Source organism: Epinephelus fuscoguttatus, linkage group LG12, assembly GCF_011397635.1.
Source record: "Epinephelus fuscoguttatus linkage group LG12, E.fuscoguttatus.final_Chr_v1".
NCBI classification, from domain to species: domain Eukaryota; kingdom Metazoa; phylum Chordata; class Actinopteri; order Perciformes; family Serranidae; genus Epinephelus; species Epinephelus fuscoguttatus.
The window spans coordinates 25,626,531-25,651,988 of NC_064763.1; the positions used below are offsets into that span (position 1 = coordinate 25,626,531).

General features: G+C 39.1%; 3 protein-coding genes across 4 annotated transcripts in view; 2 read left to right on the forward strand and 1 right to left on the reverse strand.

Annotated features, from left to right (window-relative positions):
* Positions 1 to 25,458, reverse strand: part of zgc:175280 (cationic amino acid transporter 2 family protein) — a 100,358-nt gene that overhangs the window by 6,886 nt on the left and 68,014 nt on the right. The window contains exon 4 of the mRNA XM_049591230.1: positions 11,261 to 11,444. The gene's annotated coding sequence lies outside the window, so the exon portion shown is untranslated. The remainder of the gene's footprint in view (positions 1 to 11,260; positions 11,445 to 25,458) is intronic.
* On the forward strand, positions 1,461 to 9,475 carry casr (calcium-sensing receptor). The gene is made up of 7 exons (XM_049591229.1): positions 1,461 to 1,699; positions 2,809 to 3,124; positions 3,209 to 3,515; positions 4,694 to 5,533; positions 5,626 to 5,856; positions 7,259 to 7,382; positions 7,474 to 9,475. The coding sequence occupies exons 2-7, from the start codon at positions 2,940 to 2,942 to the stop codon at positions 8,607 to 8,609; spliced, it is 2,823 nt and encodes a 940-aa protein (XP_049447186.1). The 5' UTR covers positions 1,461 to 1,699; positions 2,809 to 2,939; the 3' UTR covers positions 8,610 to 9,475.
* Positions 13,102 to 21,249, forward strand: b4galt4 (UDP-Gal:betaGlcNAc beta 1,4- galactosyltransferase, polypeptide 4). Of its 2 annotated transcripts, none has more exons than XM_049591236.1 (7): positions 13,102 to 13,172; positions 14,918 to 15,460; positions 16,684 to 16,916; positions 18,906 to 19,093; positions 19,270 to 19,392; positions 19,489 to 19,593; positions 19,718 to 21,249. In XM_049591236.1, the coding sequence occupies exons 2-7, from the start codon at positions 15,199 to 15,201 to the stop codon at positions 19,851 to 19,853; spliced, it is 1,047 nt and encodes a 348-aa protein (XP_049447193.1). In that variant the 5' UTR covers positions 13,102 to 13,172; positions 14,918 to 15,198; the 3' UTR covers positions 19,854 to 21,249. The 2 variants fall into 2 exon arrangements, with proteins under 2 accessions (XP_049447193.1, XP_049447192.1); XM_049591235.1 differs by lacking the exon at positions 13,102 to 13,172 and adding an exon at positions 13,183 to 13,502.

Consider the following 25,458-nt stretch of genomic DNA (forward strand, 5'->3'; position numbering starts at 1 on the left):
AGCTGAAGAAAAAAATCACTGCTGGGTGAAAACAGTAAAAGCAGTGGTGCCCCCAGAAATGTTTCACAGGGGTGACCAGATGAGGCCACTGAAAATCCTGGGGTGGAACCAAACCCAAAAGCCATAACTGAATTTCAGGAATTCTATTATGCTGTTGTTGCATATTAGCAAGCTGAAAACTATATTAGTATGAGAGTTAAGGAATCACATACTTTGTTTTCTTATTTACGGTTAATGTCACTAATTACCTGATGTGCACAGACTAATACAGGTACAGTTAACATTGTGAGCTCTACAACAGTCCTGTTTTAATATCATTTATATATCTGTATAACTATTCCTTTTGTTGCTTTTTTGGATTTAAAAAAACTCCCTATACTATATTTAGAGACTTCTCTTATTATCTTTAGAAAGTGATTTGTTTCAATAAGAATTATAGTAACTTTTAAAAGAATGGTGATATGGTGACTACAAAATCTGGAAATCCCTTTTTAGTAATATTCAATACTTGAAACTAATCCTACTAAATCCGGATTACTTGTGTTTGATCATTGGCCTCGTCCTCCCCATGAGGGCAGTGTTTCCAGTTCTGCTGATGCATCTCCTAAAAATTATTTCTGTATCTCTTGTTGCTGATCAAACAGCTCTAACATGTTGAGGTCACCATGTTGTGGTCCAAATTAGCCCTTCTTTATTTAATTGAACTCTTCTACAACTGGAGAGTCAGGGAGACGATGTTCTTCCGGCTATAAAGATGACTGAAACAAATAACAAACTATGAAGTAACTTTAGAGTGCAGACTTTTTATTTTTAACCTTTTAGTATCTCCTGTGTGCCCGATGTCTCATGGACACAGCATCAGGTTGTGCCAAAGATAAGTCAACATGTTGTAAAGTGACATTGTTTTCACTGGAGACCTCTGCTCAGCAACAAATTGAAGACTCGTTCATCAGAGCATGAGGCGGCAGCTAATTGTTTGAGGAACATAATGGTACGATCCACTGCTTCTAGGGGTTCCTGGTATCATGCTGCAGCCCTTCTGAAAAATGCAATAAAAGATTAAACCTGCCCAGAAAACTAATCACTGGATTTTAATCACATCAAATCTTAAATTGTAGGTGCCAAGAGAAACAAGTTTGTATATTAGTTTCTCAATGATAAAATGAGCATGAATAAAATTGCACAGTGGCACTTTGGACTTAATTTAAGATCTTTTTTTAAATATACCTTTATAAAATGTGCTTGAAAAAGAAATTACAACGTTTGTAGTAATACAGACACATCCAGCTACACAACATGAAATACACATCTGTTAATGAAGGCTGCAGACAAAGATAACCTTCACAATGTGTCTCCTTTATCTCATATTCTACTTAGTGTCCATGCTCCCAAAATGCTGCAGTAATGGCAGATCATTTCTAAATCAGTAAAGCTCTGCCACTTTAGGTCATGATGGCTTTAGCTCAGGAGGAGTGAACTGTGCATAGACTTCATTAGCTGAAGGAAATGGACTACCCCTCTCCCTGTTAATGATTCATTTGCACAACGAGGTTCAGAAACTCACACCATTGTCCAGTGAATTCATTCAACACCCTGGATATTTTGAGGAAAAAGGCCTTAAAATCTGCACGTGTACCTGCAAATAAACTGTTTTAAAGCGTGTTTCGATCACAAACTCAGGAGTTCAGAAGTTCAGGTGGTAAGTTTGATTGTTATTTTCCATTCTTGATGTTTTAATTGCTTTACTTCTGGTGTTAAAAAGTACTTAAGAACTGTTTTATAGTATAAAGCCATAGTGAGCTTACCTGTCTGATTATGGTTTAATTGAGGATTAATCAGTAATTAAAAAGGTGATGAAATTACGGTCAGTTATGTTCCTGATTTAGCTTTAAATGTGCTTTGAGAATTTGTTTTTATCAATTTGGAAGTGGAGGAAATTATGTGAATACTAGATCTGTCTTTTTTCTTTTAAATTTGGGCATTTTTACAATGTCACCCAAGACGTGGGGACATTAGATATAATATTTGCACTGGATAATAATAACATTATATTCTGCAATATTTGCAATATCTTTGTTGGAAATTGACATTTTTATTCAAAATATTGAGAAATTAAAATAGATTTAATATTGCCATGCGCAGAACTTCTCTCAATGATGATTAATATGGCAAACAGTGTCTGTTACAGCCAGCCGTTAGTTACTTCATTATCACGGCTCTGCCCCAGCATTTTTCCAACAGTATTAGCCAGATGCAGCAGCCTTTTCTCCATGGTGACTGGGTTCACTGGCCACAGCATGAGACCGAGCACTTGCAGGAAGGAGGGTCATTAGAGTGTGACTTCACTCATGTAAATCCACAATCTATTTCGGTTCAGACGGATATTTCGAGCGGCACGACTGCAGTGTTACTGAGGTGTGAAATGTTAAATTTCAGATTCAGATTTATTTACTCGAAGCCACAAACATTACTAGAGCGGTCAACTCCTTAAAAAAAGCATCCAAACTCTGAAAAATGTAATTGCGTAGTGAGTAGGTAATAATAGCCTCGGGTCATGTTGGCTTGTAACACCATTCTCGCCCTCTGTTCCTGTTTATATGGGAAAGTGAGCTCAGTGATTGGAGTTTGTTGGATGGTAGCCACACTGCTACAGCACAAGATTGATGTTTATATCTTGTTGAATTTCAAGTAAAGCATTCCTCTGCCGCTGATTAATTTTCCACTAACACAATAAATTATAATGAATATCAGATGTACTTTAAGCCTATTTCACCACAAAAGCATAACATGTTTTTCCTTTTTCCTCAGACAGTCTCATCAGTGCAAACATGAATAACATAAAACAGCGCAGCACGCAGATCGATGGGAGAAGATAATACCGAGAACACCTTCACTCTGGGGAGTTGTAGAAAATAATCCTACCCATTTGAAAAACAAAGATGAGGCTGGTTCTGTATTACGTGATAGTGTTGGGGTCCAGTTATGTCATCTCAACTTACGGGCCCCATCAGAGAGCACAGATGACTGGTGATATTTTGCTCGGAGGTCTTTTCCCCATACACTTTGGAGTTGCATCCAAAGACCAAGACCTCGCAGCCCGGCCTGAATCCACAAAGTGTGTCAGGTAAAACATTGAGACATGTTTATGTGATTTGATTGAATGAGTGTGCTCATCTAGTCTAAGTCTGTGCCTTGTTTGCTTCAACAGGTTCAATTTCCGTGGCTTTCGTTGGCTCCAGGCCATGATTTTTGCTATTGATGAGATAAACAACAGCAGTACTCTCCTGCCCAACATCACCCTGGGCTACAGGATCTTTGACACATGCAACACAGTGTCAAAAGCTCTGGAAGCTACGCTTAGTTTTGTGGCTCAAAATAAGATTGACTCCCTGAATTTAGATGAATTTTGTAACTGCACCGATCACATCCCAGCAACCATTGCAGTAGTAGGAGCAGCTGGATCCGCAGTCTCCACAGCAGTCGCAAACCTACTGGGTCTTTTTTATATCCCTCAGGTAAGTTACCTTAACAGTGTTACATTAAAACTCCACCTCAGTCATGGCTTAAAAGGTACACTGTGCAGGATTTTCCTTAAAAAAAAAAAAGTATGTTCATACAAAGGTAATTCCTCTCAATCATTACTTTCACTAGAGTTGTGTGGTGTTGTGTCTATCAGCAGAGACTTTATTGCCTTTATTCTCTTCTTATTTGCTTTGTTTGGGAGGTTCATGGGTGTGAAGCCCCCAGCCATTAACAATGTGCAGGTAAGGTCATGACTTTATAAAAAGGTAGCGACCAGGTAGTTGCAGCATGCATCCAAGAGGAAGCTATGAGAATCATGAACACAGTGCTGGAAAAAAGCAAATATAGTGAGGCCAAATGCTAAGAGGCAAGACTTGTTTAAACATGACAGTGAATCTGGATGAACAACGCAGATGTGGCCCAATTTTTGTTGGGCAGGTAGGTGCCAACAGTCAGCTTAGTTAGCTTGCTAAAGTATCAGATTTTCCATGACAACAAATGTAATGTTCCTACAACAGAAGCTTGCAGTGTACATACAAGTAGTGTAAAGGCTCACTTAAGCTCAACAGTGGATATGTATACAGACACGGAGGGAGCCTTCTGTTCATACTCTGCATCAGTTTTGTACATATTTGTGCACGTTTTCTGAAAGCTTGCAGACACGGATGAAACAAAGTAGTATCAGTTTCAAGTGAGACACGACTGTAGGACATGCCGAAGACATTTTAAAAAATGGTGGAACGGTGGTGCAACTTCCTCCACCGTCACCATATTTGTTGGTGTCAGAAACTTTTGACGTTACCCTCTAGTGCCATCTTATAGATGTATCTATGCCATCATAAAGGATGCATGGAAGAATGTGGGCCGTGACGGTTATAAAGTTTGATATTCACTGATTTTTCTTTGTGTCTAAGAGGAGGATAAATGAGGCCTAAGGAGGAGTGGCCAAGTTTGAATGTTGTGTTTCCTGCATAGTCACATGGCAACCTTGTATCTTGAAAATGATGTACACATACAAATAATTTGCAGTGAATTATACATTTTACAGGATAGGCCTCCTGAATGATGGGTTTATCAACAAAATGATAAAAAAAAAATTATACTGAATGAAGATAATTAAGCAGGACACAATAAAAACCTGTTGATTAACCTGAAATCTTTCCCGTTTCAGATCAGCTATGCCTCTTCTAGTCGCCTCCTCAGCAACAAGAATCAGTACAAGTCCTTCATGAGAACCATTCCTACAGATGAGTATCAGGCCACAGCCATGGCAGACATCATTGAGTATTTCCAGTGGAACTGGGTCATAGCCGTGGCTTCAGATGACGACTATGGACGTCCAGGAATTGAAAAGTTTGAGAAGGAGATGGAGGAGCGAGACATCTGCATTCACCTGAATGAGCTCATATCTCAGTACTTTGAGGATCATGAAATCCAAGCGCTGGTTGACAGGATCGAGAACTCCACAGCTAAAGTCATAGTTGTGTTTGCCAGTGGCCCAGATGTCGAGCCTTTGATCAAAGAGATGGTGAAGAGAAACATCACAGATCGTATCTGGTTAGCCAGTGAAGCGTGGGCCAGCTCCTCTCTTATTGCTAAACCAGAGTATCTTGATGTTGTGGCAGGTACCATTGGCTTTGCTCTAAACGCAGGACATATTCCTGGCTTTAAAGATTTCTTACAGCAAGTCCAACCAAAGAAAGACAGTCATAATGAATTTGTCAGGGAGTTTTGGGAGGAAACCTTCAACTGTTATCTTGAGGACAGCCTGAGACAGCAAGAGAGTGAGAATGACAGCACTAGTTTCAGGCCTTTGTGTACTGGTGAGGAAGACATCACAAGTGTTGAGACCCCGTACCTGGACTACACACACCTTCGAATCTCCTATAATGTGTATGTTGCAGTTCATTCTATTGCACAGGCCCTGCAGGACATACTCACCTGCACACCTGGCCACGGACTCTTTGCCAACAATTCCTGTGCAGATATAAAGAAAATGGAAGCATGGCAGGTAAAATGTTGCATGTGTACCCAATGCATTTAAGTACCTAACCATTTATTTAGCCAGTCTGAATCATCCAAATGTGTGGTTCTGCCTCGCAGGTCCTGAAGCAGCTCAGACATTTGAACTACACCAACAGTATGGGGGAAAAGATGCACTTTGATGAGAACGCAGACCTGGCAGCAAACTACACCATCATAAACTGGCACAGGTCAGCTGAGGACGGCTCTGTGGTGTTTGAGGAGGTCGGATACTACAACATACACATCAAGAGGGGAGCCAAGCTGTTCATTGATAAGACAAAGATTTTGTGGAATGGATACAGTTCTGAGGTTAGTCAAACTGTTTTGTAGAGGATGTTCCCATTAATGTACTCTGTTTTTCTCCTCTGTCATTTGGTCTATTTTTCCTCCTCCTGGTATGATTAAATCAAAATTACAAGCAGATAATCACAGCAAGGACAGAACATACTGAAACCGATAAAAAGCTGTTCAGGGACATGAAAGGTTTGTAAATTATCAAAATTGCTGCAGGGCCCTATTTCCCTTCAGTCTTACAGCTAAAATGGCCTTGGAGTTATAACTGGACAGTTGTATACATCAAAGCTACATCAACTGATTTTTGTCCACTTGGGGGCAGCAGAACTCATTGTTTATACAACACTGACATACTTAATGATCACCTTTTACACTTGTTATGCAAACATGTTAGCAGATAGCTGCTTATATAAACATCCTGCAAACTCAGAGCAACATTAGTATTCATTCGGAGTCATTGTCGTGTCCATGTGATACATTAAAGTACAACATCCACTCACTGAAATGCCACAAATATTGATTCAGATTGTTTAGATGATTGATAAATGTTGTAAAAATTTTCGAAATTACAAAAAAATCAAGGACGCAGTGCCAATGTTGTAACGTAGTCTGCCCTAACCTGCCGAATGACTGATCACACATCATGAAACTATTAGGAAACGTTTCTGTGTTGGTCACAATCCTGTGATTAATTTCAGTGCTATCCTCAGTGTTAGCTGTCTCAAGTGTCATAGACTGCCATTATTTTTTATAATCCAGCCTGAGAAAACAGTCACTCAGTTCGAAAGAAGCCCTGATAATCTAATGCTTGATTTATACTTGATGCTTCAGCAAGGGTCGCAAGGCTATGCATGGACAAAATGACATCACACCATCAGACACACCCCTTTGCATGGGTCCTATGCTGCTGTTGTTTACATGTCTGTGCACATCCAAGATTTTCTGACTCTGCAGACACAGTTGGGCGGAGAAAATGGAGATACCATGCTGTAGATCTGAGTTTTCAAGACACTGCCCCCCACAATTTGGGAGAATATAGGTTTGCCACAAGGAGAAACCTGCGTGGAGCATAAAAGTAACTCATCACAATTCTGCATCAGCTCATGTCTGTGCAACCATTTGTGTGGAAAGCATAACTGAGGCTGAAAGGTTAAGGTGCCGACTATGAACTACAAGGTTGCTGATTCGAATCTAATGGGGGGGGGGTCTTTTGTATGAATGTCTGGCTCCTGATTTCCTGTTGTTTTTCTACTGCTGACTTCATAGTAAAAGCAGATATGCCCCTAAAATAGTTCACCCTCAACTCACTATTTTTTATAGAAAACCTCAGACCAATTACATTTGAACACCTTTTTAGATGCATCATAACTCTATTTCCTGCTCTTTCTAAACTTTTCTGTCTGTTTACATCCTATAGGTGCCTTTCTCTAACTGCAGTGAGGACTGTGATCCTGGCACTAGAAAGGGGATCATAGACAGTATGCCCACATGCTGCTTTGAATGCACTGAGTGCTCAGATGGAGAGTACAGTTATCATAAAGGTATTGAGATGCAAAACATTTACAATCTCATGCTTGCTAATGTTACACCTGGCTAATGCTGATGCTCTAACACAGAATTTTTTTTATACAGATGCCAGTGTTTGCACCAAATGTCCAAATAACTCTTGGTCCAATGGGAACCACACATTCTGCTTCCTGAAGGAAATCGAGTTTCTCTCCTGGACAGAACCATTTGGGATAGCTTTGGCCATATGTGCAGTGCTTGGAGTTGTCTTAACAGCCTTTGTGATGGGAGTCTTTGTCAGATTTCGCAACACCCCAATTGTGAAAGCCACAAACCGAGAACTGTCCTACGTCCTCCTGTTCTCACTCATCTGTTGCTTTTCCAGCTCCCTCGTCTTCATTGGAGAGCCCCAGGATTGGACATGCCGTTTACGCCAACCTGCCTTTGGGATCAGTTTTGTTCTCTGTATCTCCTGTATCCTGGTGAAAACTAACAGAGTACTTTTGGTATTTGAAGCCAAGATCCCCACAAGCCTCCATCGTAAATGGTGGGGATTAAACCTGCAGTTTCTGTTGGTGTTTCTTTGCACATTTGTCCAAGTTATGATATGTGTGGTCTGGCTTTACAACGCCCCTCCATCCAGCTACAGGAATCACGACATCGATGAGATCATTTTTATCACCTGCAATGAGGGATCTGTGATGGCTCTTGGGTTTCTTATTGGCTACACATGCCTCCTTGCAGCTATATGTTTCTTCTTTGCATTTAAATCACGGAAACTTCCAGAGAACTTTACAGAGGCCAAGTTCATCACTTTTAGCATGCTCATATTCTTTATCGTTTGGATCTCTTTCATCCCTGCATACTGTAGTACTTATGGCAAGTTTGTTTCAGCTGTGGAGGTCATTGCTATTCTGGCATCCAGCTTTGGGATGCTGGCCTGTATCTTCTTCAACAAGGTCTACATCATCCTCTTCAAGCCCTCCAGGAACACCATCGAGGAAGTCCGATGCAGCACTGCAGCCCATGCTTTCAAAGTGGCTGCCAAAGCTACACTGAAACACAACACAGCTGCACGAAAAAAGTCCGGCAGCATCGGCGGATCCTCTGCCTCGACTCCGTCCTCATCCATTAGCCTCAAGACCAACGGCAACGACTGCGAAATGACTTCAGGAAAGCATATGCCAAGGGTGAGCTTTGGCAGTGGAACAGTCACCCTGTCCCTGAGCTTTGAGGAGTCGAGGAGAAGCTCCCTTATGTGACAGCCATCAGATCCTGACACACAGATGCACCCTATAGTGGCAGTATGAGACGCACAACACAGCGGCCTTTTTTTGACGCTCCAAGCAACTGCTGTAGTATAAGGAGTGAGTGTCTGCATATGGTGTGCGGGAGGGAAGATGGATGAGTCAAACAAACTTTGGACTTTCAACCAGGAGACTGCTGTTTGTTTAACATGGAAAACTAAATGTCAGTTATTTTAAAAACACTGTAGTGTGCTAATATGTGTAGCATGCTAGGCTAGTGATGTATGCCACATGATGTATATGACGTATGACTCGTGACATTACATTAGTAACAAACTTACTTATTTTAAGACAAACCCTGTTGTTGTATCTAAACCTCACCACACACTTTTGTTGCCTAAATCTAAGGAAGTAAACCTAAAAACAAAGTGTTTTACCTAAATTCTAAGGTTATTTTGTGGAGACCGCATGCATTTATCAGGAGGGAACTACATTTCCTGTGAAAACTGATGTTCTTTTGAAAAGACATAAGAAGAGTAAATTGACACACCATCCCTGATTGTCCAAATCTGATGCTGGAGGGGTACTTCTGCATCATAGTTTGATGATGTTGCCACTGACTAAGCATCTGTATTTGATGAGTTCGGAGTGAGAATGTGTTTTCATAGTATATGTGTGGATGTACCAAACTTAAGCTTCTGTCCGATCATGAGGGTGTACTTCTTGGACTTGGATTTTTTTCATCTTCCTATTTTCTAAATATTTTGTCTGAAAGATGACCAGTAATATTCTGTACTTTACCTCCCGTGACTGTTATTTTTTTCATCATAACCCTGATGTACACTAAGCCTGTTGATAAGTTAATAAGATTTTGTACAATTAAAAACATTACATTAGATCCTTATCTATCTATCTATCTATCTATCTATCTGACAACTGAAGCTCACTGACAAACTATCTGTGTAGGTAACACACCATGTTCAGCTGAAAGACCTGACCGGTAACATGGAACAACATTTGACCACCAGAGGACAATCCAGGCTCTTAAATTGGGCAAGCGAGACCAGAGGATGTATGAGTCATGCAGTAAATGCACAATTACAGGATGTCGACAAAACGTTCCATACTTTGTAATTACGGCCTATTTTGGTCAATCACAAGACAACAAAAGAAAAGGAAGTGTAGTCACTCCACATGGCATTGCCCAATCCATGCCATCTTGTTCACAGTGACATTGGGTAACACAAAGTATGAAATAAATACAGTAGATAGATTTGTTTGGGGAAGTGTCATTGCTGTCATCACAGTGTCACAGACTAAACCACAACATCAACAGTGTCCCCTCCCAAGTTTTGATACTCTTTTGTAATATTACACTGGGTTTTTTGGGGGGGGTCAGTCTCATTTCTACATTTTGTCTAATGTTTAAAAATGACAAATGTTGTCACACAGCCACAAAAAGTTAAACCGTGGAGCTTGTAAAACTGAAATTACTTCATTTAGTTTGAAAGATCATGATAAACATGGACAATCATGCCAGGGTAAATAGCCCAAAATCTCTCAGTAATATAGATCTAAAAAGCAAAGAAAACCCCCTGACTGAAACTAAACAAAAACATGGAGGTCTTCAGGACATTTTGGTGTAGATCTTTTGGAGAATTTTCTCTGCTTGCAGCTTGCTTATCACAAGTCTCTGACATCTGCAAACAGTGCAGGCCTGTCTCACATGTTAATGTCATTCTCACAGTAAGCCTACAGTCCACAGTCATGTCCTCACAGTATGGAGGAGGTATAGAGGGGAGGGAGGAGCAGCTTGGGGAGGGCACTGTTTATAACAATCCACTCTGTCTGACTGTCAAGGGTGAAGAAACTAAGCTACAACTATTTATCGTGTTAAAAAAAAACTCTTAGTGGACTAATAATAAAACAATACAATAATAGAAAACAATATTCAAAGGGCCATTCTGCAAATGTTAAGTACATTTTCATGGTAGTACATGTGTATTGAAATTGAATTCAGATTTTTGTTGTGCATAGTTTTACTTTAACTAACTGTAAGAAAAGGATCTGAGTACTTCCTCTTTTGCATAATTAAGTGAAGTGAAAAGCTTATGTAATGGTAGTTGAGAGGAGAAAAACTTATTAAGAGTGTTCGCTCATGCTCTGAAGATATTCTTTGAGGCATTCAGGAACATAATAGGTTAAATGTATGTCTGTGAATAGAGGCTAGCCAAGGCTTAAACATTTACAGCTCGACAACGCCACTGTAGGAACTGCACCCAAGGAAATATGTCCCAGGAAATATCTGTTGCAAAATCCACCACAAAATACATTAGCATTACAGTAAACCAAAACGAAAATTAATCTTGAATGAAATGAAAAACAAAACATTACAGTCATTATTCAGGAAAAGATATTTATAATCAAATTAACACAATAAAGAGCAAAGCAACAGCAAGGAACAGAGAGATATATACATCCTGCTGTTTCTGTTTTACTATTTATTAAACACTTTGTAATTTTAGACACGTATCTTTCTAAAAGGGAATCTCTCAGCAGTAGAAGGACACAAGAAAAAGTAGGGAAAAAGGCGTTTGAGGAGTGCAGACCTCCCACATCGCTCAACAGGATGATGACATGCTGAGCCATCTAGAATCAAGACTGACCTGAAGCAGGCTGAAGAGCAGCTGGACACCCATCTCCTCTGTTGGCAGGAGGACAGGACCTTTATCCTCAGAGTCAGTGTGGCCCAGCAGGTGGGACGAGACAGATTTTGGACAAAATGACCAGGAGGCTTTGCATGATGGGGATTCATCTTGATGGGAATGTTTGTCATGGCCAAGGTCTTTGCTAAGAAAGAGAAGAGGACAAGATCATTTCAAACAAAGGTTCTAACAAAGTCCTGCAATTATGCAAATAAAGAATGTTAGCACACTGACACAAGTGTGCACACAAATATTACACAACACAGTTTCAAATCCCCCCAACCCCTTCACCCCTTTGACTAAATCATCATTATGTTCTATAAAGCGGTGCTTTCATTATCTAAAGCATTAATGAGAAAAGTATACTGAATAAAACTGAAGAAAGATCCTTTAGCCAACATGCACCTGATTCCAGGGACTGCTAAAATCCTATATTTGCACCAGAACCTTGAAATCATCAGATTCCAGGACTAATATTGGTCCAGCATCTAATCAATCCATAAAAAAACTGACATATTGCTGAAGTCAAATATACATGCCCTTAATAGTATTGCGAACAACACTGCTGAAATAGCTTTGCAGTGGCAAAGAAACATGAAGCAAATGTATGCAAATATATAGATGCAAATAAAATACTGAAAGAAAAATAGAAAAATATTATGTAAATTAGAATTAGGTCCGATGTCAACAGGAAGAATGACCTGTATTTTGAAAACCATACAAAGGAAGTATCGACACAAAACATGCACCATGCTTTGAGCTTCATCAAGCTACTTAAAACCATGCAAAAAGCAGCAATGACTTCCTGTTTGTAGATGCTGCCTTCAAAGTGAAAGCGATTGAGGAGCTTTTGCTCCAAGAGATTTTGCCCATCATAGTTGTCAGATCAATTGAATCCCTCGCAAAAATGCATATAAATATATATTTCTTAAAAACAGACGCTTGCGAGTTGATGGGAATGGATTGCTTAAATTGAAAAGTATTTTCTGTAATACATGCCATATGTAATGTATAGAGTTTAGAGCAGGGGTGTCAAACATATGGCCCCAAAGGGTCCAATCCGGCCCACTGGATGACTCTGCACAGATAATAGCGATGCACTAGTAAAGGCTACAAGGTGTCAAGTTTCAGGAGCCAGTTTAACAGTTTTCCACCCTGACACAAATACAGTTCTCCGAAAAACAATGAATACTTATTGTGGTCATATTTAACTTGATACTGAATATTGCGTAAATTATTGTGATTCAGAAGCGTCACTACCAAAGAATTTTAATAAGACTATTATTGTTTAAACATCAGTGGAATCGTATTAGTAAGGCACTGCAAAAATCTTTCATCTGCAAATAGTTTGTAAGGCAGGGGATAACTTTACCTGCTTCCTCAATAGCTTCCACTTGAGCTTGGTGTGATGATGCCAGCATTACTACACGGGAATGTATGGAAAAATGCACATGTAATAACAGTGAGAAGCAGACTTACTGAATATAGGAACAAAAAAACATAATGTTGAAATTGCACTTATTATATTTATCATTTTATTTTAGCTGAAAATAAGTTGTCTTTAATCAAACAGCACTTGTACTTCTCTATGCTAACAACAGAGCAAAACATTGGGAGGTGTTGTTTGTTGTTATTTATGGGTTATTATGAAATGGTTTTATTTTTATTGAGATCAAGCTGGGCTGTATGTGGCCCATGCACTAAAATGAGTTTAACATCCCTGGGAGACAGTGTAAGTATAGCCTCATGTAATATATATGCTTTTATTATGAAATACAACCGGCGGAAGTACTCTGTATTTCCGTCAACATGACACACTGATATGTGCTGCTACTGAATTGATAACCTGCAATAACGGTAATTTGTGTCAAAGGTAAGATGCGCCAATCAAACCAGTTATGTTATATTATCAAAAGACAGCAGACACTTGCGTTTCGCTTAAATCTGGTCAGTTTGTGTTCGGGCTCCGTGATGAGCTGCTGTTAGCTTAATGCTAATGTTTAACTTTTACAGCACTTTCACAGTAACTCCACACACCGTTACATCCGCATTCGTCAGCTAGCTAACAGCTAATAACGTTACGTTAACTCTGAGCTCATCTGGGCACAGCTGCAGCCAGCTCTCGGAACAGATTAGAGACATCACTGTTATAAAACATGGACAGTGATCGGGAGAAGAAGCAGCTGTCTAGGATGTAAAAGAGGTAGTGTCCTACATATAGTATTTATATAAAGATATCATGGTTTTGCTCTGAACTAGCTAGTGCTAGCTTCTCACTGTCAATACCCCAAATTACCATGAGCACACAGTGACGGAGGCGTGTCGGGGGAAAGCTAAAAAAAAATGTCTTAAACGCGTTTTTCTGCTGGAGACAACAACCTAGACATGACAGTTAACATTAAATTAATACTAGCTACTGTGTATTGTGTTCATGGTCACTGTTCTGTGTTGTATAACCTGGGGAGTGTTGCTTTGCTATATCGATATATTGTATTAAGTTGTATCTGATTGTGTTTAATGTATTTTGTTTAGTGTTGAAAAGCAGGGCCAATCATTCAGATTTTGTTTTGTCATTGTGCAATGAATATCCTAGTTTTGTGCTGCTGATCAGACAAAACAAGTAATTTGAGATCATAATGTGCTGCACACTTCTCTGGCATTTTTGGATCTATGATTAATCGATCAGTCTGTAGTGTAATCGATTTAGAAAGTCATGGATTTGGTTAGATTAGTACAATTAACAAGTTTTGAAATGGTTTATATTTCTGTATTGTCACATGTTCAGTGTTTTGGGACATCATCATTTATTATTTTTTGTGACTGTGGTTATTGGTAGAGTTGGGGCACATGGGTAAGGGCAGTGACACTCAATCTATATGAACATCTCATGTTCACCTGTGTGGTTTTTGGTTTTGGTTGGAGAGAGAGGATGAGTGGGTTGCCATAGTTTTTGACAAAAATGTAGTGACTGCAGGAAACAAGCTAAAAGTTGCTGATAGACTGAAGCTGGGCCTGGTTAACTTGTGTGACACGCTAACAAAAGATTTGCTGTGATCCAAAATATGTTATAATAAGTTGTTTCCTTTTCATTAATAAATGTATTTAATGTATTTTGGATCTCAGCAAATCTTTTGTTGGTGTATCCCACAAGTTAACCAGGCTCAGCCTCAGCCTCTCAGTGACTTTAAGTTTGTTTCCTGCAGTCCCTACACAGTCAACAAAATAGATTAATCAATAATAGAAAATATTTAACAGATTAGTAGTGAGGAGACAGGTGACGCGCTGCATTGTGATACCAAACTTTGTCAAGGGGAACAGAGAAAGACAGGCATTTAGTTACTGGGTGTGAAATTACCATTCAGGAAGCTCTTTCAGTGGTGTGTAACAGAATAAACGGCTCTGAACACAAAAGAAAAATGAGAACTGGTATCTTGGTTTGTTTTCTAAGATAACATCTCACCATGTGTTTTTGTTCTATGAAAAGTAAAGATATCTTTTTTTAAAAAACTAGAACCCGTCCTGTCAGGGTGTAGTTTTGCACGAGAAGATGTGCTATTATTATGCAAATATGCTCAGTCATGGCAGTAACACCTTTTCTCTCTCAAAATCAATATACAGTTGTCGGAGAAGTCAAGGTTTTTGCCTCACCCCCTGAAGCTGGATTTTGAGGGTTCAGCGATGGATTTTCACCAATAAGTTTTCCTTACTTCACAGAGCTTATACACTTGATTCACTGTTTTGTTCGGCAGCATGTTTCGTCGCCATGGGATGACTGGTCTGAAACTGTGACTCACAGTATTTCTGCTGAAATGTCCTGCACAGACGAAATACCTTAAACTAGAACTAACAGCATCTACAGTTGCCATTTTACTATTTGACATCAGCGCAGTCACACAGCCATGGGCTTCTGTTCACCTGTGTGCAAGATTTTGCGGAGGGGAAAGTATTTTGTACTGCTCCTTCTCTCGCTCTCAGTGCTTGCATGGATCGCGACTTTTTCAGGCGAAACAGTGAAATCTGGACAGGTTTCCTCTGCCACGCCACAGACTCTTGCCAAAGGAGACACCCTAAGGGATAAAGTCAACACTTGGACAGCGGCACCCGATCACGTAAACACTCCAGCACCAAAAGAAGAATGTCCTGAGGAGTCACCATTGCTGCGTAAGTATACATAAAAGTGCAGCTTAAAAAGATGACTGTGTATATGTTATTTTTTATTTAGTTGGGTTTAAAATTTTTGCTTAAAAGAAAAATGATCTTCTCAGAAATAATTTAAATCTATCTGTGTGTGGTGCCATCTTGCTAAACAGGATGTATTTGTTTGTAATCTGTTTCATGTTTCTTTCTGTAAATTCTCCACCTTTACGCTGACTACATGTCAGTGTAGATGAAAGAGCGATAGAGTAGATAACTTAACTGTTACCTAGTCAACCAGACAAGGGCTTGTACCACTTATTAATCTGTGAAGCCACCTTGAACATTGGGATACAGCAGAGTGGTTACATGTTTTTTGCCTCTGCACTGGCAATAGCTGTAGCTGGAGGCACTATGTTTTAGGATTGTCTGTCCATCCGTTCATCTGTCCATAAATACGTACGTCCATTTGTCCTGTGAATGCGATATCGCAAGACCACCTAGAGGGAATTTCTTCAAATTTGGCACGAGTGCTCACTTGGACTGAAGGATGAAGATGTTAGTTGTCACCGGTCAAAGTTCACGGTCACTGTGACATGGTATTTCAAAAAGCCCTTAAGGGAGTATCTTCAAATGTGGCACAAACACCTACTTAAAATCCAGTTTTAATATTTTAGAATATGGTGGCCAGAGGTCACTGTGACTTTGCGCCCGTCTCATTTCATGAACGTCATATCTCAAGATGGCCTTGAGGCACAAATGTCCACTTGGACTCAAGAATGAACTGATCAGAATTTGGTCCTCGAAGGTCACGGTCAACTTGACTGTGAAATCTGTAAAATACTTTTCTAGCCATTATTCAACATTAGATCTTGAACTGGTGACACTAATTTTAGGTGTTCACCTTGAACCTGAGATCCTCTGTGCTGCCGGGGGAAAGATGTGTGTGTGAAGCATCCATGTTTTCACAGACATGAATGCAAATGGAAGTGCATCGTCACTGATCTATGTATGAGGCATACAACTGCAAGGCAGTAATTCTAGTTTTTAATTGTCTTACATGAACCATTATAATGATAGAAATCAATTGTGAATTGCATTTATAGGTGCTACATATTGTCTATCCTGCATAGATTTAAAATAGGAGCAAAACAAATAGTCTGAAAATGTGATATGTACTGCCTTGTGAATTACGTTTAACAGAACAATCTCTAAGACTCATATCTGGTTGAATTTGCTAATTTCCACAGAGGGAGCTGTGAAGCTGTCATTTGAATCCTCTCTGAAACTGAAGGATGTGGAGAGTGAGAACAAAGGAGTGACTGAGGGTGAATACGAGCCCTCGGACTGTACAGCGAGGCAGAGCGTAGCCATCCTCGTCCCTCATCGCAGCAGAGAGAGACACCTCCTCTACCTCTTACACCACCTGCACCCCTTTCTGCAGAGGCAGCAGCTACACTACGCCATTTATGTCATCCAGCAGGTACTGCTCCACATCACACACCATTTGATATCACACGGTTCTCCTATAAAATCAGTTCATGGTTAGGGTTCATACTGAGAGCACTGATCTATGATATTTGGAAACTGCACTGAGTTGTAAGAATTCTTTTTCTGTTTATTAGTATTAGTAAATTATTTAGTTGAAATGGCCTTTTTTTGTTTTGCTAGTAATCCTCACAATTTCTTTACCAAAAGTAAATATTGGTATCACTGCATACAAGCTTATTCTTTGAAAACTGTGATTGTCAGTTTCGATCATGTCCTGTCAATCAAAAATAAAAAGTATAGAATCTGAGTATGACCAAATGTGATGCAACTGCACTTACGTGTCTCACTCGAAGTGGGGTCGCATGAGTTTCTTATCCATGGTCACTTTATTACATGCACGCCCCCGGTTTTGAGGGGGCAGCAGTTAAACGTATTTTAGTCACCTAAATAAAGGCCCATTAAAAAAAAACAAAAAAACAAAACAATTTTAGACACTATACACACTATATTTAGAATATTTTCCACCACTTTACCTTACCAAAGACAGCCCCCTCCGAAGGGGAAGCCATTAATGGCTTCAGTTCCCAATCTGTGCTCACGTCAAAGTCCCCAGACTCCATTGAGAAAAAATGTGATTTTAGTTTGCTGAACTCTGGTTGGGCCAGTGGACGATGCCATTGTCCATCGCTGATGACAGTCATCAACTACTGAGCCCCGAATCCAAACTAACCCCTTAAAACATCAAAGTCTCACAATAACACAAACAAAATAACTGATTGAGGCAGGGGTAAAGCAGAGGCTTCTGTGCTCAGAGATGTTAAATCCCTGTTTTTCTCAGTGGAGTCTGGCTTTGAAGAGAGCGACTTCAGTTCCCTGTCGGAAAAGGCTGTCTGATGGCACGGTAAATATTTCTAAATATAGTGTACGCTTAAACTGATACTGCCTTTTTTAGATCGCTAAAACCCATGCTGCTGCTGCCACCCCCACAGCAGTACATTACTTAGCTTCTGTCTGCTTCTGCAAACTGGGGGTTGTCGACTGACATCTACTGAAGTTAATACAGTGACTATGGATAAGTACGTCATACAACCCCACTTCAAAAGATCCCAACTATCCCTTTAAGTGAAGAAATGAAAAAAACTATTATGTTAATAAACTTTTTTGACAAATGACAAAATGTCGAGCAGGTAAAACATAAAACTTCCAGGAAAAAATCAACCAACTGTCGTTGCACAATCTTTTTCTTTAAATACTTTATAAATGTGTTTAGGTCAGCAGTTTTTATATCAAAGCATCGCTACTGGAGACATAAAATTTGTAACACTTGTAGACTTCAAAGACTTAATGAATGTAACAACTTAAGTTCAGTGATGCAAAAAAAAAAAGAAACAGCTGCTGAAAACAAAGAAACAACTGAGGCCAAACATTTTCACATGCCAAAGGCAAATCATCTGCAACCACATAAGTACTCAGTACTCTAAGAAGAAAGGATTATTATCAGTTACTAGATGGCAGAATGTGTTTAAATAAAAACATGCAAATCAACAGTGTGTCAGCACTGGTTGAATTATTAGCTTATGATTTGAATGCACACCGTGTGTGTTCCTCTCTGCCTCAATTTTATGAAATACTTTATAATATTCTGCTACTGAGCCAGCGTCTGACTTTCATGGTGATTGCTTGTAAAAATCAACCAGAATAAAGCACATTAAACTCCTACATCATTCACATGCTAAGCAGTCTGTGTGCGATGACACCACCAGTTATTCAATAACTGGCCCACACAAGTATTTAATAATTTCTCTGACCTATGGCTGTGCTGTAGATGACCTTGACACTCCTACCTACTGAAATCAGTTTTCAATGGAGAAAGGATACAACAGAAAAAAACCCTACACCTACGCTGATCTTTGAACTATACATAGTCCATAAAAGACAATAGCAGATTGTGATTTTTATCGTGTTTTCTGTGTTATCAAAGGCTGGTGATGCAACTTTCAACCGTGCCAAGTTACTCAATGTCGGGTATTTGGAGGCACTGAAGGACTACAGTTGGGAGTGCTTCATCTTCCATGATGTGGACCTTGTTCCTGAAAATGATCATAATTTATATGTCTGTGACAAGCAGCCCAAACACTTGGTGGTTGGCCGGAACGCCACAGGATACAAGTAAGTATACGACCAAATTTACTGTGAATCATGAGTCAGCAGTTAAACTTTATATTACCCCTGTGAATAGACAACACAGTATTAACAGTCTCCTCGAGCCCAATATTATCTTGAAAGCCCTGATAACATCTCTAAACACAGAACTGTAATTTTTCTTCACATTCTTCCACGTTCAGGCTGCGTTACAAAGGCTACTTTGGAGGAGTCACAGCTATGACCAAAGACCAGTTTTTTCAAGTGAATGGATTCTCAAACACGTACTGGGGTTGGGGTGGAGAAGATGACGACCTTCGCATCAGGTGAAACACAAACAAGAAAATTGTAGTAAAGTGTTTCTTTTTTATGTATATGTTCTTTCACTGGTTTACTGATACATATGGATCTGCTGCCTGCAGGGTGGAGCTGCAGAAAATGAAGATTGTGCGTCCGCCTGCTGATGTGGCTCGCTACACCATGGTGTTTCACAAACGGGACAGTGGCAATGAAATAAACAAAGACAGGTCAGTAAGTGTAAGATGGGGATAATGTGTTAAGCTTATTTCAGCACACTATTAATCAATAAAATGTATGATTTGTGCTACTAGTTTAATCTCTTCATTGATGATTTTTTTTTTTGCTTCCCAGGATGAAGTTGTTGGGACGAACACCACAGGTGTGGAGAAAGGATGGACTGAACAGCTGCTCATATAAGACTTTGTCGATAGAGAGGTTTCCTCTTTACGTGAATGTTACTGTGGACATTGGTAAGCCACAGAGTTGAGATTTCAAACAGGAACCCCCCCTCCGCTGTGACCAAAAATTATTTTATATTTTCTACGGTATGTTACGGCCACTGAGCGCAGGAAGGCGACTACATGTGTACAAGACTCCATATTAAGCACACAAAATGCACATTGTTTGAATTAGTTTACATTATGAAATTAAGTGCACATTTCTGCATATCATGCTGCCTTTAATTCTCCATATTGTTACCAGCCTGCAAAACAAAATCAGTGAGAGTTTTTTTTTTTCTTTTAAGTAATAATTGGCTTTGGTCAAATAAGGAAATTGCTGCAATACAGCTGCCAGACTTTGATTAACTTATTCATATGCCTCATTATTTGCCTGCATAATATAATACAGCATAAAACATGCTGATATTGGACAATGTGTATTTTGTGTGCTTCATTCTACAGCTGCATCGACTTTTTCTAAACATCTACAGACACAAGCGTCGTCACTTGTTTTGCCTAACTCGATCTTGTCTTAGGAGCGTCTGTGAGGCACAGATTGATCTCCCTTTTTTTGTTCCTGTAATATTTCTAACTAGCATGTGGTGACCTCACACATTTCCCAGAAGCCTAATCAGATAAACTGAGAAAATCTCTTTGTAGGTGTGCAGAGCCCTTAAGATTAAGTTAATGTTTAGAGACATCACCCCCCCCCCATTAGAGTCGTCATTGCTTAACAGTGTTGAAGCACAGTTGATGTAATCAGGCTTTTTAGGTACGGATCACAAAAATAATCTTTAATATCTAAATATAAATACATGAAATCATTTAAATGAATTACAAACAAAATGATTACTAAGTAGCTAGGTAGCAACACCGTTTCTAGGTTAAATGCATCTTTATCTGCGGAGTCTAACCATTGGTTAGTCAGTGTTCTGGCAAAAACAATAATTAGAGAAAACACAAAACAAAGTAAAGGCCGTTTTTATGTTGTTGTTTTTTTTTTAAGAATATTTTTTGGGGCTTTTTGCCTTTAAAGGACAGGACAGATTGAAATGGGGTGAGAGAGAGTGGGGGTTGACATGCAGCAAAGGGTTGCAAGCCAGAGTCAAGCCTGCGACTGCTGCCGCGAGGCATAGCCTCTGTACATGGGGCGCCGGCACTATCCACTACGCCACCGACGCCCTGTTTCTATGGTTTGTTGACTGATACAATAATAGCTGTCTGAGGCCTTGGATGGCACGGTGATGCAGTGGCTAGCACTTTCACCTTACAACAAGCTGGTTTGGGGTTCGAACCTGTGCCCATCTGTGTGGAGTCTGCATATTCCCCCATGTTAGCGAGGGTTGTCTCAGAGAAAACCTTCAAAGGTCAGGTTACAGTAATTGTTGACTGTGTGTGTGTGTGTGTGTGTGTGTGTGTGTGTGTGTGTGTGTGTGTGTGTGTCAGCCCTGTGATAGTGTTGTAACCTGTCCAGAGTCTGCCCCACCTTTACCCAATGACAGCTGGGATCAGCTCCCCACACCACCCTAAGTAGGATAACAGGTTACAGATAATGTATGGATTGATCTGAGGTCTTTCTCATCTTAAACCTTGCTAGTAACATTACTCCTCTTTTCATAAAGTGAGGAAATAAACCAACAAATATAATTACTTAGGGTATAAAGGGACAATAACAAGAACCCTGGGTACAGAAGAAGAAAAGGCTCAAGGACATCTGAAAAGCAATAATAATATATAGAGGGCTGGTCATATCAATTGATATTCAATAGAAATATGTTATTGTGAAAACTGATCATGTATATTGATAGTGGTCAACTGTTAGAACATTTCTGCTCTTGGGATTTGGTGGCACTTTAAAGATCGGACTGCTCTAGAATAAACCTACACTATTAGTTAAACACTAAAAAGAGGCTCAGGCTGCCTTATGCCAACTGACTCTTGAATCTTGACCAATTTTTTATTTTTTTTTTTTTATCTTGAAAAGTAGTTTCTTTGAGCCAAAATGATAAGATATGATTTCTTATGCTGCATGACTTTTAATATATGGCCTTATATGCTTTTTTTAAGCAGGCATTGATGGGTGGTGGATTCTTATTTATTACATTAACATGTTTAAAATGATACCTGTAGTCTTTTGAGACCAATCAGTATAACTTTTTTTACTGTTATCCTATGTGAAGAAATTTCCGTCTAGAAAAAGCTGCATACTTATGCTTTTGATCACTGCATGCTGCCTAGTTATCGCAGATACACTCATATCAAATTTGCTCAATAATTGATTTTATTTTACTTTATTTATGTTTTGAAGGTTTTGTAGCTGCTTGTATGTTACAACTACAATATGTTGTGTCTGTTTACCTGACCAGAAAATACTGCTTCTGTAAAGACCGAGCAATATTAGACTGAATGACAAATCTGGTTACAGTTTACTTGAGCCACTCATCATATTTGAGGATGCATAACTGTTAGATCAGAGCTTCATAATACCTACAGGTTGCTCTAAATTTCACACTGTCGATGAACTGCATCTGCAGTTTGCTGTTGCCATTATGAAGCTCCCAAATGACAGTTACTCGGTTTTACATCTCAAAAAACCGAAGTACACATTTTCTAGATTGTTGGTGGTCTGACCACCTGTGTCACGTTCACTTTTTGGTCACATTTCAAACACGAATGAATGTCTTATGATTGTTTTTCTACTGTGGGTTGAAAACTTTTACATGTGAAAAAATATTATTAAGCTGCAACTCCTCAATAGGATTTTGTAAAATGATAGCAACCAAGAAAATTTTGGTAATGTAGCATCGAACATCTCGCTGACATGTTTTATTTGTACTTTATATGAAATCATTGTATGAAATTCAGAGTGATGCCATATTAACTCTTTGGGAATGTCACCTGGTGGATTTATTTTGAATGTTTGTTTGTTGATTTGGGATGATTTGTCTTTTTGTGTGTGTGTGTGTGTGATGATGGGAGAAGGAGATCATGCTTTTCATTTCTAATAGCATTATTTTCTCTTTAGAACTCATGTATAATAAATAGTATTTTTTCTTATGAATTGTCTTGTGGTTTTTTATATGTTCCATAGCAAGAATTAATGTTTTGGCAGTACAATTTTGGTTTATCTGATGAGATATGCACTTAAATATATGTAACAGTGTGTATATTCTTTCCTATCAATGGTTTCAGGATGAAATAAACCTCCTCTATAAAGCTCCTTTCTGCTCATTTAGCAACCCTCTACCTAACTGACTGTATTACTTGTATTTTATGGACTTAATGTAACTGTGTGATGGTAGTATATTGCACAGAATTAGCACCACCAACAGCTTGCAGTACATGGATCTGACCAGTGGGGGGCCTTAAGAGCACAATATCCACTATTGGAAAAACATGAGTGAGGTCTCCTATCCTGTTTAACTGCAGAAAGATTGCTTTTATTGCCAAGCAGTTAATGCAGCAGTAGCCTTAATTCATCATAGTAACAAAATAACAACCAAATGAATTCTTGTTTGGCTGAAATGAGGGAAAATGTCACACACATCACAAAAAAGGATCATATATGTAAGCTAAAGAAAGCAGATTTAGGGGGGAAGCATACATGAATGACCAATCAGACAAGATTTAACTGTTGTTTTGCCTCAAGAAGACAAATACAAAAGACTGGAAAGGTGGTAAATATTTTTAAAAGATGAAATAATAATAATAATAATAATATAAAATATTTCATTCTCTAGGATTTGAATGTAAATGCACCTGTATGATGCTAAGTCATAGTAAATTATAACAGGTCTCCGTTTAGGCCAGGAGTCAGCATCCTTAACTATCAAAATAGCCATTTTTGACCAGCAATATCTAAAAAAAACCTGCCTGGAGCTGCAAAACATATTTCAGCCATATGCAAACACTGCGTATTAAGTGTAAATTAGCATATCGACATTAACATGCGTCTAAATGAGCATTCAAATATATGTTTTCCCACAAGATGGCTCTTCTGCAGTGAGCTATTTATGATTATTTGGCACTTCAACATTGCAGCCTTGGCGATGAAAGCAAACAAATCTGTCCACACACTATTAAATTCTGTATTTTCCTCTGAGACTTTTATAAATTTGAAATCCATAGCTAGCCTTTCTAGGGAGGCTGAAGACTAACCTCCGCTGTTGAGGCGTGGCAAAATTTAGTGGAAAAAGTGCCAAGCTGTAGATGTATGACACACATGTTGGTTGACAAAATAATAAAACTACATTTTTTTTATATTTTTTATTTATTTATTTTGAATCTTTTTTTTTATTATTTATATTTTTATTTTATAAATAAAAATGACAATGTTAAGACAATAAATGAATAACAGTTGTTCATTTTCATGTGATATTTTTTGTCGAAACCACAGAGAGCCACTGTAGAGGAGCTAAAGAGCTGCAGGATGCCCCTGGTTTAGGTTTAACACTGCATTACTTGGTCAGTGACAACAGCTCCTCATAGTCCCATTTAAAGCAGTATAGTCCTCCATTGTCTCACATTGTTGGTGAGAGCACAGATACTCAGTGTGAATGTAGACTAAGGCATCCCAAACATGACTTATCTATGCACTACCCCAGTTATACTGCTGAGTCCAAGTGGAACCTATTTCACAATTAAATTTTCAGTTTCAAATCAACAGGAACATGTTATGATTCTACCCTCTGTCACAAAGCAGAAGCTACGTTATGCTGCAGAAATACCACAATGTTGCAACACTCTGATGACATGTACTAAAAGTAAGCACATGAAAAACCCCTTATTATTCAGATACAATGAACTGTCTTCTCAGCATAGACCTACTTTTTTTTTTTTTTTTAAACCAGTGCAAAGAAAGAGCGGGATGTCTGAGGCTTTGTATGGACAGAATGATGTCACCTCCTCTTCCTATGGTGCAGAAAGAAAGCTTTGTCTTGTTGAGGCCAGGCTTGGTCTTCAAGATCACATGTGATATTCACAAAACACTTTTAGCACAAAAATATCAACTCTGGGAGTCAGAACACTACGATCTAGTCTATAAACAAGTCCATTCAGATATGTTAAAATGTCAGTTCAGCCTACTATGTGTACTGTACTGTTCCTGCCTGTGTATATATAGTAAATGCAAGAATTCACCAGTGGGATGTTTGTATCTTACTTGCAAAAGCAAGCAGAGCAATAATTAATGGAAAGCAATTTCTCTGTCCTCTAGATTGAATATAAAGTCCTTGGTTAAGCTCACGGATGTTCTGAAAAGATTTAAGTATGGATGAAAATTAAACTGTCTTTTAAATTAAAATCATGCCTGAATGTATAATTATTTTTATTGCAGTGTTTTGCGGCAGCCCAGCAGCTCAGTGGCACCTTTGTACAGCAAAAGTTCTGTGTGGAGTTTGTGCAAGTTTCCTCTGGGTGCTCCACTTTTCTCCCAAAGTTCAAAGTCATGCAGATCAAGATAACTGAGCCACTGCGTGATGTAGGCTCCCCAGTTATCTTGACTAGGAATAGGAAGGTAGAGCAGGATGTATGCAGTGTTAAATCTGTGCACAGATTAAGTTTTCTCTAAGAAAGCATGCAAAAAGTACTTGTAGTGAAGGATCCCCACAGAAATATCACTCAACTCTGTAATTTCTCTCAGCTGTACTCAGA